Source organism: Lepidothrix coronata, unplaced genomic scaffold (assembly GCF_001604755.1).
Source record: "Lepidothrix coronata isolate B3197 unplaced genomic scaffold, Lepidothrix_coronata-1.0 Scaffold2, whole genome shotgun sequence".
Lineage (NCBI taxonomy): Eukaryota > Metazoa > Chordata > Aves > Passeriformes > Pipridae > Lepidothrix > Lepidothrix coronata.
Genome location: NW_016690182.1, coordinates 877,536 through 894,189, shown reverse-complemented (window position 1 = coordinate 894,189; position 16,654 = coordinate 877,536). Strand labels below are relative to the sequence as shown.

General features: G+C 46.9%; 1 protein-coding gene and 1 long non-coding RNA gene across 9 annotated transcripts in view; one reads left to right on the top strand and one right to left on the bottom strand.

Annotated features, from left to right (window-relative positions):
* The window catches only part of PASD1 (PAS domain containing 1), a 99,429-nt gene that overhangs the window by 46,648 nt on the left and 36,127 nt on the right, over positions 1 to 16,654 (bottom strand). For 2 of the 8 annotated variants that reach the window (XM_017817156.1, XM_017817224.1), the window contains exon 1: positions 4,736 to 4,829. The exons of 2 other annotated variants lie outside the window; for them this stretch is intronic. In XM_017817156.1, coding sequence (XP_017672645.1) covers positions 4,736 to 4,746 — 11 coding nt within the window. In that variant the 5' untranslated portion in view covers positions 4,747 to 4,829. Of the gene's footprint in view, positions 1 to 4,007; positions 4,092 to 4,735; positions 4,831 to 16,654 lie in introns of those variants that run through there. 4 more of the 8 variants (XM_017817164.1, XM_017817204.1, XM_017817185.1 and 1 more) reach the window with 4 other exon arrangements.
* On the top strand, positions 9,949 to 15,911 carry LOC108498464. The gene is made up of 4 exons (XR_001875181.1): positions 9,949 to 10,067; positions 10,774 to 10,918; positions 11,597 to 11,673; positions 15,687 to 15,911. It is a non-coding gene; the product is annotated as an uncharacterized LOC108498464 (long non-coding RNA).

Below are 16,654 nucleotides of genomic sequence, written 5' to 3'. Positions count from 1 at the left end.
CAGATAACTTTATTCTCAGGCAACAGTTGCATCTTTTCCTTGGCCAGCTCCTTTCCCACTTTTCAATTCTTGTCTTGAACAACCATCTTTATTTTAGGCAATAATGTCCTGTGGGGCATGGTATCAAATGCTTGTCTTTAGATAAACTACATTCCTGCCTTACCCCACCTAAATAAACTGTTATACAAAAAAGACATTACATTAGTTTAGCACAATCCACCCTTGATAAAATCTTGTTGTAATTTAGCCTGCTTCCTCATTATTTCCACGTCTAATTATTCTTTCCTATGAAATACGTCATGAGATGCTGGGTACTATTGCATTCAAGCCTGCCAGTCTATAGTTCCTGTGTTGCTTTTTTATTTTTTGACTGCATAGGGACTCCAGGTATAGAACACAAATGCTTGCCCTCTTTTGCACCTGAAGAGCCATGGGACAGTCTTGTTGCAAGCCATCCAAGCCTTGTGCCACTGCTTTCAGTATTCCAGGACTGAGATTACTGGTACTTCTTCATTTGTCTCACTAAGATATTTAAGTTTTGCCTGTTGTTTTTTTTTTTAAACTTTGCTATGAATAGTTTTCAGTTGCCTTCAGATTTGTTAGTAATTACACTCTGTTCCAGATTCTGCAGAAGGTTCTGCTTTCATGAGAAAGTTGTGTCATTATTTAGAGACATCAGTTCTCCTTTCAGTTTAGACACATCTAATTTCGGTTCTGTGCAAATTGACTAAGTGCAGGTTTTGGTTGAACTCAAATAAGCTAATTCGAACCAAAATAAGAATATCCTTATGTGAGGTCACATCAGGTTAATCAAATCACTTTAAAAACAGACTTAAACTAAATTGGTGTAATCTCCCCATGTAGACAAGGCCAAAGCCAATCAAGGAATATGAAGTAGGTAAAAGTCTCTCATTAACTGCACAAACATCTGCAGTTTGGCTTGAATCTGGTGGTTCTGAAGCTGGGCAGATGTGCAGCCAGCAAGCCCAGTGTGCTTGTCAGGGCCTGCCACCACATCAACCTCGCTTAAACCTGGTCTTAAGTGAGGCTGGAGTAACAATAATGAGGGTCTCGCAGGACTTCTGCCTGGGGGCATTGTTCCTTCAGCATACAGGCCACAGGGCAAGTCGTGCTGTGCTATACAGTCCTGTGGGCACCAAAAGTAGCAGAGAAACCAGAAAAAAAGAGATAAGGCCTCAGACTGGGTGGCAGAACGGGGCAGACCCAGCAAAGCTGCAGCCAGGCGAGCCGTGCCACCGCGGCTGTGCCGATGGGCGCAGAGTCGCTATTGCAGTGGGACAACGTGCGGCACATGGAGCAGAGCACGGCCCCCAGGGGGCCAGGATTCATGGGAGAGAAGGGGCTCACCCAGGTCCTAACAAATGAATACAGTTGCTTTACCTGCCTGACTTCCATAATACAGATTTGGAACTGAACTGGTAGAGAGCTCTGTAATTTCAATAGTACCAGAAAAGACTGGTTCATACTATTTTGGGTTTTATAGTTTTTACTATTTTGGTTAAAGCCATATTAATCCACTAGGATCCATAACTCTCCCAGGACAAGCCTGAATTCAGTTGTTGTGGTATAGGCACATAGCTTATTCCTCCAATCTTGAAGGAATGAGCTATGCTGGCATTAAAACCTTTGTACCATTACATGTGAATCCTGGGAGGTTGCGTAATTTAGGGCAAAACAATGCAACTTCTGTGCATAGACAAGCCCTGGCTCCAAACTGTAAAGACATCCTACCAATTTTTTGATATTACTAATGAGCAGAAATTGTATTCAACATCAGTATCTCTGCGCTGTAATGTTCCTTCCTCCATCATGAGACTTTAATTATGAACTACTCATTTGCTAATTTTAATCTTTAACCCTGAGCTATTTTTGTGTACTTGATGTGTGCCATAAACCAACAAAATAATTTAACACAGACATAGTCTCAGCGGCTAAAACCAGGAACATGTATCATATATCTTACTGAAGTGTGTAGTTTATAAAAAAAAGTTGAACCAATTTTACTTTTCTCTCTAAATCAAGTAACTGTAATCCACAGCTTGGAATGAACAGAACAAATGAGCAGCAAGCAACCACTCCTAAAGCCATTTGCATTTTTCCTATTACATCTTCCAGAAAAATTCTAAAGATTCAGTAGTAAACATGTTTAGCCCAAGAGATACGAATGCCTCCCTTGCACACAAACTTCCACTTTTGGCTTACTCTGGAGCCTCCTCTCCTCATTAGTGGCTGCTGCATTTGTCAGGGCTCCATCAGCCGCAGAGCCCCCGCGTGCTGTTGTTACGGTGCATCAGTGCACGGGGCTCTGTTCTTCCCCAGTGCAGCACTGACACACTGGCTTACTCTGATTAGCACATTACAGGAAAACGATTACTTTTTTTTTTTTTTAAAAAGTACAGTTTCTAAAAAAAAACAAAAAACCAAATGTATTTCTTCTGACTGGATAACTGTGGTAGAGGCATTGCAGCACAGGAAGTTTATAAAAATTACACAAATTCCCAGCTGAAACAGCACATGTTGTCAGATACCCAGTACCAGGGCTTCACACTGTGTACTCCTGAAATTATCTGCTGCTTCATACAACATCCGTAGGACCTGTGATGACTGTAAAGCCTACATATCAAACCCATGAAGCTGTCTCTTTAAGGCAAATTCCCATTTCCAGAGCTAGGGATTTTTAGCCAGCAGTGATCCAGAAAAATAAGGACAGAGGAGCACCAATATTCTGCTCAAAAATGAAGCAACTCCTAACATTTTCTCGTGTCTATACCAGAACATCTCATCCCATCAGCGAAACCAGCACCACTGCTTTCACTGCACACAACAAAATAAACTTCAGCCAATAAATAACCCTGCCCTCCCAGGTGATCCTGCACCCTCCCAGGTGGGTACGACATGGGGCATTTTAAGAGCTTTGATTTCAGGGACATTATCTCCGGGGCCACTTTACAGCTGAAGAAGATAACTTCATTCAGGAATCAGGGGTACTTGGCACTTAGGTGTCCCAAAAGGGACTGATGTGCTGGACTTCTCCAAAATCCACCGAGGAGAGACCTGTTCTGCCATGGCTCAGGAGCCTCCTGCCTTCGGGGATTGTGGCACTTTACAAAGGACAACAGCTCTCTAAAGCGCGTGTGACACCTCACTGATGAGTCACACAGGGCTCAGCTCCGACCTGTGCTTCCAGTGTGAGCTACCCAGAGCAATCAGTTCACAATTTCTGCCACTAAGGACCAAGGCTTGGAGTTATCATTCACAAATCCACGGCTGAAACATATGAGGGACTTTCAAAGCCTTCATGATTCCCCGTTTATAATGTAAACATTCTATAAAATCAAACAACACAATAACCCTTGCTGAAGGAGCAACTTTTCAACCTGGATCTCAAATGCTATCTTTAGGCGCAAAACTCATTTCGGAGGTTTTTCCCCGCACTGTTTTCAGCAAAACACATTCCCTCAGCGACGGAACTTGCAGACAGAAAGAGAAGACTCCGATCAGACCCATTTCAGACTCCCGAAAATCGGTTTGTTCCAACCCCAAATCCCCGCAGCTCTCAGCTGCGCTCAGCCCATGACTATTCCCGAGCCTCTCCGTGCCCGGGGGTCCGCGGCCGCTGCGGGACGGGGATGTCGGTGCCCGGCCTCGAGATGTGCCGCCCTCCAGCATCCCCGCCCCGGAGCCCCCCTTCCCGCCTGCCCTCTACAGCCAGAGACCCCGGGCAACCCGCCCTGCGTCCCGTGCCCGTCCTGCCGGTACGTGGATTTTTTCAGGGGGAAATCAGAGGACTTAAGTTGCGGCTGCCAGTTTTCCTCTACAGAACTTACCTGGGACGGTCCTGGCAGCGTCGGACGAGGGCAGCGCAGGGCGGAGCGGCGGGTGCCGCGCACCGGACCCGCAGCTCTTCCCGGGCTCCCCTCGCTCCCCGCGGGCTGCAAGTGCGGGGACCCCCCCGCACCCCTCACCCCGGCAGGGTCCGTACGTACCGTCTAGGAGGATGCGCGTCCCGGAGCCGCTCTCAGTGCCATGCCCAGCCCCGGCGCGGTGCCCCCTCGGCGGCAGGGGTTACCGCTGGCCGCGGGGTCCCGCAGCCCGGCGGTGACATGGCATGGGCGCGGGCAGGGCGGGGGCAGTGCGGGCGGTGCGCGGCGCGGGGGTGTGCGCAGGGTGGGCGCGGGCTGCGGGGCGGCCGCGGCGGGACTTGTGAAACTCGCCTGTCGCGGCGGCCGGTTGTGTAACGCGGCGGGCTGGGCCCGGCCCCCCGGCACTGCACAGGCGCGCTGCTCCCCCGCCCCGCCGACACCGGCACCGGCACCCGCCGCACCGGCACCCGCGGCGGGGAGAGCGCGGGGCGGAGCGCCCGGGGGAGCGGCCCGGGGGGAGCGGCCGGGAGCGGCGCGCACCTCCTTGGGCGCGGGGGCCGGGCAGGTGGCGCGGGGAGCGGCTGTGCCGTGCACCGGGAGGAGCCGGCGGAAAGTAGGTCACCGCCGCCGGTCCGCGGGCACCGGCCGCGGGGTGGCCTCGGCCGCGGAGCCCGGCCGGGACCGGCCCTTCCGCGCTCCCTGCCCGGCTCTTGCTGCGCGGAGCGGAGCGAGGCCCGGCCCCCGCTGCCCGCCGGGTCCCGCAGCCGTTCTGCGCTCCCCGCGCGGCACCGATTCCCTGCGCGGCACGAGCTGTGCCCTGACGGGATTAGTCATCCCGTACCGTGACTCACCCATTTAACATTTGCTGCTTCCTTCCTCATAGATTTTTTTTTTTTAATTCCCTTTCTCCATTGTAACTATTTTCCCTCCTCTCCAAGGACATCGGGCTTCTCCTTCTCCCTTTCCGCGACTACAGCCGTGCCCAGCTGCGGGCGCGGAGCCACAGCCGGCGGCTGGAGCAGCGGGTCCCGCCGGCGCTGCCGCGGGGCCGCCGGAGACTCGGGCTGGGACTGCTTCTCACTCGTGACATGGGCTCCTGCCTATCTCCGGGTTTGGTCCATGCTCCTTTTTGTATCTGGAAGCAGTAGGCACCAAAGCTGGGGCATCAAGCCTGGTCTGCAGCCCCCTCCTCTCTCTTCTCAAGGCATTGCCGGGAGGGCACCGGCGCTGCGATGGGAAGAGCCTGAGTCATGCCACAGAGCGACCTGGGCGAACATCGCTGGGTCCCTGACCCCGGCCTCGGGCAAGCAAGCAGCTGCATCATGTAATCCCCTTCCAAAACTGAGTGCACTCTCTTATCAACAAATTAGATTTTTTGTGTGTGTGTGGTTTGGGTTTTTTTTTCCTTCCCTTCATCTCTTTTCGGAAAGCTGCTCATCCTATGCAATGCTGGGAGATTGCTCCCTCTGGGAGCACGTTATTGCCCACTAGCCCTTTCCCACAGCTGGTATCCTCGCCCCTGGCTTTCTTTGCTCAGCCAAATTTCCTGTTCCTCTCCCAGCCCTCAGTTCTGCTGGAGGAAGGGGGCAGGCAGGCAGATAGGCAGGCAGGGAGCCTGCATGTCCCCTTCCCCACATGTGCCCCAAAGCACAGCACAGAAGACAAAAGCAGAACCAAAAAGGGGACAGTGGACAAAACACTTTGCTGTGAGTTTTTCAATATAAACCTGATGCCAGTGAGGAAAGGGAAGTGACGTTGTTACAGTAATAAGCCTGAGGAGTATCAGCTGCTATTGATGAGGACAAGAGAAAGGGCACCTTTGCATGCAGTTAATATTTCTTACTTACTTTCTTATTGGAGGAAAAGCAAATAGCTTGGCTGTGCTGCCTGCCACAAGTGGCCAATCTCTTTTTCCCAATTAGAGTGCTTTTTTGAGTCATGCAGCCTCGTCACACCAAACACAGCAACCCTTTCCTCGTTCATATGGGGAAAAATCCTTCTTGCTCCCTTTCAGGTAAGATATAAACAGGTATCAAGCGCAGAGTTTCTCTCCACTTTTACTTGACTTAAGCTGTGTCTCTGCAACCTGCAGTGGAGCCCTGTCACTCCGGTGACAATCACTGAGGGGATGCCATTGTCCCCCTACACGGGCATGGAGATACACATTTGGGGGAGTAGACTGGGAATAATGAAAACACTGCACTCCGCAACTGAGGCACTTAAGACTTAAGCACCCACACATGGATGCTGTGGGCAGCGCAGGCAGGCAGGATATGGCCCCAAAGGGGCTGCAGCAGGTTTCCCCTCAAGGTACAACTGCCATAGCCATTGCCCTGAGTTGTGCCGGCAGCTAGCCAGGTGTGCTTGCACTGCTGGGACACTTCCATGGCCACCCCCATCCTTCAAGCCTGGCCAGCACAGCAGACAGCATCTACACTCTCTTCTAATAAAGCAAACCACTGGGAAATATCATTTCATCTGATAACTGCAAAAATATTATCTTCTGACCAGAAATCGTGTTTTCTTGGAAGTTTTTCAACCAACTCCCCTGCAGCCCCTGGCATCTAAAGCCATCAGGCTGGCCAGACACAGGAGCCCCTCTTCCTACAGCAATGGTGAAGGAGTTTTCATGTCAATTACTTTAATTATCTCATCTAGAATAACACACTTTCCGCCAAGATCTTTCCAAAAGCTAAAACAGAATGGGGAAACAGACATTTCTGCCACAGCAAAATTCACACACTGCTCAGCAAGCTGCAGCGCTGGGCAGCTTTGGCTCTGCTCAGTGATTGTTGGCATAGCCTCAAATTTGTTTATATTGTTAGTTTTTAACAATGCTGCATTGCGAAGACATGCCAGCAGCAATAAAACCAAGAGAGAGCTGGTTTTGGCTGGAAAATTAGAACAACAAAGAATATACATATATATATATATATTCTTTGTTGTTCTTATATATATTCTTGTTATATATGTTCATGTGTGTGTTTATACGTGTATATACGCATATATACATATATATACATATATGAACATATATATATAAAACCCAGCCTGTCCCTGCTGCGTAGGCGAATCCTGCAGCCTGGCAGACACCATTAAGCACTAATACAATTAAATGATGAACTAGAGGGATAACTTCGGCTGTATTTTGGAAGATCACACTCCCATTCACAATCTCATCCGGAGCTTTTGAATTACAAACTGCAAAAATTCCTACCCAGGAAATGCTTGCATTGCCCAGCGCTAAGTTGAGACCCATCTCCTAATTCAGGATCGGGTAGCTCAGCCTCATTTCACTCCAAAGCGTGCCCAGAAATTCAACATGAATTCATGTTGAATACTCCCTTTTCACAGAGTAGTGAGGCTGGGGTAATAAAAACTAAAAAGAAAGAGAATAATAGAGACGACAAAGTGGAAAAAAACACCCTTGCCTTGCTCCGAGGTGGCTGGTTCTGCGCGGGCCTCGCTGTGGCTCCGGGATGCGGCAGTGAGCGGAGAGCTGGAGCGGCAGAGCCCACCCAGCGCTCGCCATGGGAGCGCACGGGCGAGGCCAGAGGGAACCCAGCTCTACCCAAGGCAGGGACACAGCGTTAATTGTGTCAGTGCTATTGCACAACACTGTTGCCTTGACACTGTGTCATGTAAAGATTTTAAACTGCCTCTTTATTAGTCATCCTCTATTCATTTTAATTGTGCCTGATAAGCAGGGCCATTTCACCTTTGTGTTCTCTGTACGTACTTATCCTGCGTATTTGTGTCACCCAAGAGACTTTCAATCTCTTCCTGTAGTGCTGGTAGATGCAGAGGAATGAAGTGCCATTGCCATCAAAGCCTGCTGGGGTTCTCACCTGTTTGCTTGCTACTTTTTCAGACCCCTGCTCTCCCATTGTGGACATCTCCACAGGTCCTTGCTCCTAGCACTGAAAATGTTCAGGCAGAGGCTTAGATTAATGCATGGGAACCAGTAAGAAGGGATTGGCTGATTGAAACATGCATTTAATTTTTTTCAGGATCAAGTACTGTAGGTGTATGCTTAACACCACAGGACTCACTTTGATCTTCTCCAAGGACAGAACTTTTTGTGGATTAAATTCTTGCCTCTGAATTATGGTATTGGTTATTTAACAAAATCAAAGCTGGGGCATGAATAACTAACTACTGGATTTAATATAAAGAATATAGTGAAAGTTTGTGGAATATTTTAGTCTCATTTACTTGCAACATAAAAATATACTGCCCAAGAGTTTGCCCGTGTGAACTCTGTCCCTGCAATTCCTTATCTAGCCTTATCTTTGTGAGGTCTGAACTTTCACTGAAAACTCCTGGAAATAGCAGTGCATTTTCCTTTCTGTGGTATGGTGACCTTTTCCTCATCCCAAACATCAATTGCACTTGTGGTGGGGAGAAGGAAGGGCACTTGGGTCAGGCACAACGCTGCCACCTGTAAGCACAGCACAGCCAGGTGACGCAGCAGCTTCCCCGGCAGCCAGAGCACTGCTGGCACTGCTGCTGTGCTGCTGGGACTGTTTGCTTAGAGCTCACGTCTCTGCTTCAGGCAACACCCAACAATTAGGAGCCCTTTTCCGTCTGGAGATGTATTGGGGCTTATTTAGTTTCACCTTAATTTTCCCCATTTAAAAAGACTCAAAAATAGAATTCAGGTTTGCGCCACAGTCATGTGAGGAGATGGGTAAAATCCCATTCTCATTTAAGTTCAGAAAAAGGAACGGAAACTCCATTAAAAGCAGAGCAAAAACCACATTTACTCCACTGTGAACAGGATTTCCCCCTTAGCACAAAATCTTGCATTCCAGTGGGCTAGAAGGAGCTACTTACTCTCCTACCCAGCATCTTCGAGGGCCACTTGGAATCTTTATGCAACTGCTTTAAAGGATTAGGAACATATATGAGTTAATCACCATTTAGGACAAAATTCCACCTAAGCCTTTGAGAACCAGCTAGAATATTTGCATTTCCATCACCCAGCACCTTATTTTGTAGAAAATAAATGGTTTAAATGGTTCTTAGAGAAGCAAGAGTGGTATCCAAACTTTGGGTGTGTTTAAGGCTCTGTATTTCCTTGTGCGGGAGTAATACCATGGCCAGATAAATGAATGTATTTATTTGAAAACCTGAGAGGTGCCCAAGTCAGATTTTTGGCCTGGAAAAAGATTAAAGAATACTTTTAATGTGGCTGATCATACTGCCAATGATAATTATTATTTTTGTAATAGAAAAAGCGTTCTCTCTTAACTGCAGTACAATATTTTCTGATAAGTATGCTTGTGATCTGTTATTCTACCTAACTCAAACAAGGGAGGGGGGAAAACTTGCACAAACAAGAGCATGTCTGCCGCCTTCTGCCCACATCCTTTCATGAGAGCATACAAGCTAAAGCTAAAGCTCTTTGACCACATTTTAACTTGATCCCCTAGGATAACGTACCTAAGAATTAATTTTCTTTGATGCTGGGTTCATATCTTCTGGAGACTGTGCTGAAGACAAATGCAGGCTGCTGCATTTAAATATGGGTTAAGTCACCTCTGATTAGTATAATCAGCTACTGAGAGGCCTCTTGAACGGGGATATAAAATAGAAACTTAATAATTATGTTAAAGGCCCAAATCCCCCTGAATTCAGCAGGCAGAGGACAAATGGCAGAGGGAGCATTAGGCAACAGCAACAGCTGTAGTAGTGCCCATGGGCAAAGCACAGAGGAAGAACAGACAAGTCAGTACAGAATTACTGTCCCTCATCTGCAGGTGCATCCTTCCTAGTAAATCACAGTGGTTACCACTTAGCACATTAAATCCACGTTGATAAACATGGATATTTCCTATTAATACTTATGCTGATGCTAAGCTTTATTCATACAAGATGGTAATGCTTCAAAGCTTCTCTCTACTACTTGTCCATTCTGTTATTCTATACACAGCAGTCGGGAATTGTGAAGGTCAACTGTTCCTTGCACTGAAAGTTTCCACTTCTTCTCTTGAGCCTTTACCCAGAGCAGATGCAATGGTGACATCATCACCTTATGGAGTTTTCAACATCCTGAGTCAGAGCAGCAATGACTGACTCCTGAACAAGACCCAGTGAGCTCCTGACCAAACACGGCAGAGGGAAAGCTGTCCTTGTCACCTGAACTTCCTACTATAACCCAGGGTGTGACCAGACCCCCAGGTTGGACATTTGGGTGACAAAGAACACACATGTTGGGAAGGCTGTGCTGGGACAGGAGCTGCCTCCATCCATACTTTCCCATCTACTCCCAGCTACTGCCACTCACCTCCACTGTTCTGCCTGGACTGGGCTGCAGCCAGAGGGCTCCCAACTACATCCTAATCTCCGTCCAAAATTGGGTAACAGGGTTGGAGAGTGGCATTCGGATGGCTGTGACTTGCAGGCACAAAGTAGGGCAGTTCCAGTGGCCCCGCTCACCCCCTGTGCAGCCTTGCTGGCGGGGAGACCTCCCTCAGCAAGACGACCTGAAACAAGGGGCTGGGAGAAGCTACTGCCCAATTTCACTTTGTAAGGAAGGTAACATCTTCCTTTCCAAGACAAAGGCCAGGCATAGTTTGACAGTTGGATTATAAATGTCAAGCTGTGGCTTTTTAAGCACAGGCTGTGCAGGTGGTTCTTTAGAAGAACTAAGCAGCCTGATTGTCTTGAGGGACCACTGACAACACAACTCAGACACTGAAAAGGACAGAAGCCTGAAGCACAAGCCCTAAGGCAGAGCTCTCCAAACACCTCCCTTAATGGTCTTATAGGATAAACAGGAAAGAAAATGTGTGTCCTTTATCCCAAGTGCACCAAAGTCAACAGGGTTCTCGGGTAACTTCCACTGTTTTCCACTGGTTTTTTCTGCCTTTTTTTGAAAACACAGAAACCTCAATAAGTTCATGAATGCATAAAACAAGTGACCTGATAGTCAACAGAGATTTTACCCAGAGAGCAGGATGGATTGAAAGCATCACATGTTGCTGAGGCTGTGCCACTCTGCTCATACCTGAACAAAAGCAAGTTAAATCGTAAGTCTGTGAGACTTTATCACTGTGTTTCTATCACAAAATCATACTGAAATGTGTCAAAAAATATTCAGAACTGCGTGGGATATTATTGCACTCTCTACTCACAGAAAAGCACATGGTTTTTCTGGGCACAGGGGAGGTGCTGAACACCATCAGTGAATTGACTATGATTCTGGAAACTAGTATTATGTGACAGATTTTGTCTACAAGCAGTGTTGCAAAAAGTCAGTCCTAATAAGTAAAAATGAACCTCTGACTAACCTGGTGAAATCAGGTTCTATTATGCAGCTCTAAGTGCATTTTTGCGTGTCTACAGAAAATGATTATACAAGACAGTTGGAGTTTCCTCATCTAAACAGGAATATCAAGATCAGTTTTGGTCAGGGCTTGTGAATGAAGGGCTGGGATTGGAGAGAGGAGCTGCCTAATGACCAAGCTTGTCATGAAACTCAGGAAATGTTTTACAGAAGTTAGATATGGGAAATGGATTGCAGTTTTTTCCTTTGGACAGCTTGTCTCTTTACTTGGCCCAGATATGATGGTGACCATGTGGGCGGTTATGTACTGCCACACTTCTCATCCTGACCCCAAACCTTTCATTGCACCCCTGAATGTCTTAGAATCAAATTCTTCTGGTCTTCTCCTCATCAAGAAACCCCCTTTGCCTTCTTACTCCAGGGGAGCATCCATTTTCTCTGGTGAGCCAAGCAGCACCTTCCTGGCACATTTACAGGCAGCCAGATGAGCCTGAAGAGGTGAGTTTTGTTTTGTTTTGTGTGGATTTGGGCTTTTTGTTGGGTTTTTTTTTGCATTCAGCACAGGATACAAACAATATGGTCCTGCAAAGCAGAGCCCAGGGGTTCTTAGAGCACTGAAAAACACTGTTTAGGAAAATGCTAGCTTACAACAAATTACTTTTCATTAAAGGAAAAGACTATTTTTCTTTGGAGCATCATTGCTGTTATAGTGACATCTAGTTCCCCTGAGTTTTCATCCTTCTCTTGTCCATGTAATACTTCTGCCTGCCCTTAACACTGCTGGCGGTGCTAGTTTGCAGAATAAATCAATTCAACCAAGGAAAAAACAAGAGCAAGAGACTTGGAAAACAAATTTTTAAAAGTTTTCTTGTAGAGCTTCAGTCCTTTCACTTGCAGAACACAAGTGACCTGCATTAGGCAGCACTCACACAAAGCTCTACAAAAGCAGCACTCACTGCGGGTTTGCTGCCCTGTCATCATCTCCTTCAGTTAATTCAGACACCACGCAGCACTACGTACATGGCACAGATAGTGTCACTAGCACAGCAACTGGTGGGTGAATCATAATGAAACTATGAAGAGGAAACATGTCACAAGCCGAAGGAAACACTTGCCTTTCAGTGTTTCATCTCCAGCAGAGTGCTGAAGTTAAGGATGCTGATGAGAGAAATAACTTGTGCCCTGGTCACTAGACGAAGCTTTTTATGCAGTTATTTACTGGTTCTGTTGCCATGGGAAATACGAATACTTGCCATGACAACTGGAGCACTGTGACACACATTCCACTTCACACAGAGCATCTTCCTAAGGACTCGCTCCCATTCATACATCCTACAAAATTCTGTGTCCAATTAAGTATAGGTTTTTCAGACACAGTGATTAATTCTTCTGCATTTTATGGTGGGATATTTCCTGGTGTATAATATTATCTATTATTTGGTACTTACACGCCCCTTTCAGTATTACATCTGAAAATGCCTTGCAAAGGTAATCCTTACAAAAAACCTCTGCTTATTTTACGATGAGCAATTCAGGTACAAAAATTTCCCGTGAGGCCCCACAGCACAGCAGGGTTAAGACTAGCATTTGCACCCACACCTCCTGGGCCAGTACCTTAGCATGGCTCTCACTGCAAGAAGATGGAATGAACTCTGCAGCCAAAAGCTGCACCATCAGGGCAGACCAGCTGCTGGGGAAAACTTCAGCGAGCTCAGTGCATCTCTACCTCTGATCAAACAGGAACAACTCACCACAGTCCTCTCCTTGAACCCTTGTTTGTGGTGTACCTGGGTGGCTGCATGACTGCTGGACACCGTAGGCAGTTTGGGGATGGAGGGCACTCCCTGTGCCAGCCAGCCCACTGCAGGGAAAGGATTACATGCCCTGTAGCACTTGTTCCAGAAGAGGCTTCTGAAAACACCTTTCCCCATTCACATGGAGCAGTTGTGGCATGCTGCCACTGATCAGAGCTATGCACTAAAACAAAGCACACACAGTCCTTGCTGTGTTCGTCCTGGTCAACCTGCAGCTCTAAACAACCTGCAAGCCCACACTTCCCTTTGGCAGATGTGCTTCCTCATGCCAAACCTTGTGTGGCTCCCCAACAGGCACAGCCTGTGACACAGGGTGAGCAAATGCCACCAAGTTGGATGTAGGTTGCATTTACTTTATCATAAGAACTGACTGAAGCTCTGCCCTGCCTGGGCCAACTAGTGGAGCGTGGAGTTTTCTAAAGTTATTTGCCTTAAAATAATTTCTGGAGGTTAAAAAAAAAGCCCAACGAATTGTGATCAAGAGTTATGAGTAACCTGAAACACCAAGAATGTGCTCAGAGTAAATATGTGGCTGAGAAAACCATTACCAACACAAACGATAATTATTCTGGCTATTTACCTCTTAACCTTGCCAGACATGTTCAAAAGTGCATAACAAGTGACATCTCTCCTTTATCACAAGGTTTAGCCCAGAGGGAAATTCTCTTCCTTTTAGTTACCGATGTTAATGATGTTGCTTTTGGCTTTGGATCTATTTCCCTACTTTAAAAAACAGCATTGACAAGTTTTTTCCACTGTTTAATTCGTGTAGTCACAGTAATTAAATGTGAATCTTCAAATATTCCTTGACATATTGTAGATTTATCATCAGTGAAACAGTCTTCTGCCCATTTCCATAATTGCTGCTGTTCAGAACAAAATGGTTATGTGCTGAAAGACTGACAATTTTCTCCTTTTGGTGAAGTTCTCAGTTGTTTGCCCTTTTGGCAGTGCTGTATAGGAATTTCATTTCATAATTAAATTAGTTTCCACTCACATATGGAAGCAATAGTTTACTTTACAATTATTATTTTTTTCATTTTAAAGTGTTTCTTAAGATGTGGAATCCAATATGTACTGCAAGGAGCCAACATATCCTTTAACAGCATCTTAGGAAATGCTGCTCATGTGCGGCCCCAAGTGAATAACAGAACCATATAAATCACTTAGATACTTCAGTTGAATACAGTGGCCTTGATGGCCAAGAAAGAGTTTTGCCTGATCTGTGCCTTTAACCCTTCCTGCTTCTGTGGGTGGTAAATTTTGCAAAGAATTAACAGTGACTTCAGGCCTTTGTTCAGATTGAAAGGTTGGGATTTTTCCACACTGAACACTTTTATGTAATGACTGCCCACCAGCTCCACGTGTTTGCTTTGACTTGTATTCCCTGGACAGACCAGTTTTGCACTAAAGAGGAAAGATGAAAGGGGAAGTATTTTGGGGCACTCATAAGCCCTGACAGGAGCAGCCTGTGTGATTTCCGTGCCTCAAAAAGTGCTGGGGTGATGTGCTCTCCATCCCAACTCCCCGAGCAGGTGGCTGATTAAATGTTACCTGCCCGTCAATCATGCTGTTACACAAGCTGATCTAATAGTCTCTGCTTAACTGTTCACACATTTGTATCTGCTTAGAAACCTTTCTGGCTGTCTTCCCTTCAGTAAATAAATATGTAGCTTCTTGTGAATAAAGTCATATCAGATTGAAGAAACCTCTTAAGAATGGCTGAAGTATGAGAACCAGTACAAAAAACTGCAGACAGGTCGAAATACTGAAAGTGATAAGAAGACCCAATTAAGTTTTTCACTGAAAATCAGTGTTTCATTCTAGGGGCCAGGTTACCCTTTCATCTATAAGGATGAGAAAGGAACAAGCTGTTCCTGTTGCAGGTACTTTCATAAATCCTCAGCAAGCACAGCCCTCTGTGTCTCACCACCCCGCTGTTTCTGAGTGGCATGGGCACTGCAGTCACTCCTCAACACATCTGGAGTCAGTGCTGAGAACATAGTGCCTCCAGTGACAGTGGTGGAGAGGGAGAACAGAGGTCAAAAAAGTGACCATTGTGTTAGGAGGAAGTAAAGAGTTTTTCAAGCCATGATTAAGCCCAAACTTTTCACTGCCTGCCTGTGTATGCCCAGGACCCACCGCTGGTGCCTGGGCTGGAGCAACAGCCCTCCTGATTCAACCAGGCCTGCAGCTCCTGCCCTCCTGGCGGAGGATGCAGCATGTGGTCCCATGCAGATCCTGCATTCCTCATCACGTCTCAGTGTTTCATCACAGTCCCTGTGTGCTTGGAGAGCATCTCTTAATTTCACAGAATCAGTCCTCTTTGAAAAGCAGCTTCCATCACAGATTAGTGAGCATGAGACTACAGCTTTGGGGTTCTTTTGAACCTTCATACTTCAGTACAGAAGGTTTGAGCCACAGCTGGTGGTGAGGATGGGCAAGACATGTTTTCCTCTAAAAGAAGGACTTAGAGTTTGAGGTGCTGAACTGATTGACTTTGTTATTTCCTACTTGCCACAGGCAAAACCCACTGTCCACATGAACATCAGGTGCCTTTACTATCACTGACCAAAACAGTCTGGGGCCAGGGAGCAACCAAATGATCTCTGGGGAAGGTGTCCTCCTCCTCCCTCCGTGAGGACATGGAGATCTCCCTGGGCATGGCCAACATTCAGCTGCGCGTTTCTATTTCAGGTCTCGGCTGCTGGAGCTGGCTGGAGCAGTTGATCGGCTTACCTACTGTCCTGCCAGGATCAGGGCTTGAATGAGGGCAAGCTGGCTGTGACCCAACCCAGATAAGTCTAAGGGTGTGCTGACAGGCTAGGGAAGAGAGGGAGCTGGGAGAACTTCTGCTCTCTGTGACAATTACTTGCTTTTTATTGTTCAGATTTTCAGACCCGGGGATCTCAGTGTACTGGCTTCTGCCCATCAATTAATTATGAAAAGAATGAAAGATGGTCTGTTTGCTTTTTTTGGGCTGCTTTTCTGGATCAGAAGAGAACCCACTCTTCTGAACATGGGTCTTTCAAGTCATCTTTCCAAGTCATCTAGACAGTGCACTTCAAAAATCCAGGCTACTCTCATCACTGTGCCTGACCAGGAGCAATGTGAGCTTTCCTCCGCCCAGGCCAAAGCAGAGATTTGAATGTGCAGCTTCCCCTGCTCACAACAGCTGCAGCACTAACACACTGCACAGTAAATGGAAATAAGATGCAAAAGCATTTGAATCCTGTGCAGTGGGTGCTGGAAATCTGGTTATCCACAGGGCAGACTTCATCCCGAGTCTGACTGGCAGAGCTAAGGCATCCCAGATAGTAATTCTTTTTCATCCTTGAAAGAATCATTTCCTCCTTTATGTAGCTTTTCTGCTGCTCACAGCTACAAAGGGACAGCCCTTTTAGCCAGGCCTGTTGTCAGGGCACAAAGGGTAAGGGCTTTAAACTAAAAAAACCATCAGTTTAGACTACAAGTTTTTTACAATGAGGATGGTGAAACACTGGCAGAAGTTGCCCAGAGAGGTTGTAGGTGCCCCATCCCCAGAAACATTCAAGGTCAGGTTGGAGGGGGCTCTGAGCAACCTGATCTACTTGAAGATGCCCCTGCAGTGCAGGAGGGTTGGACAAAATGACCTTTAAAGGTCCTTTCCAACCCAAACTATTCTA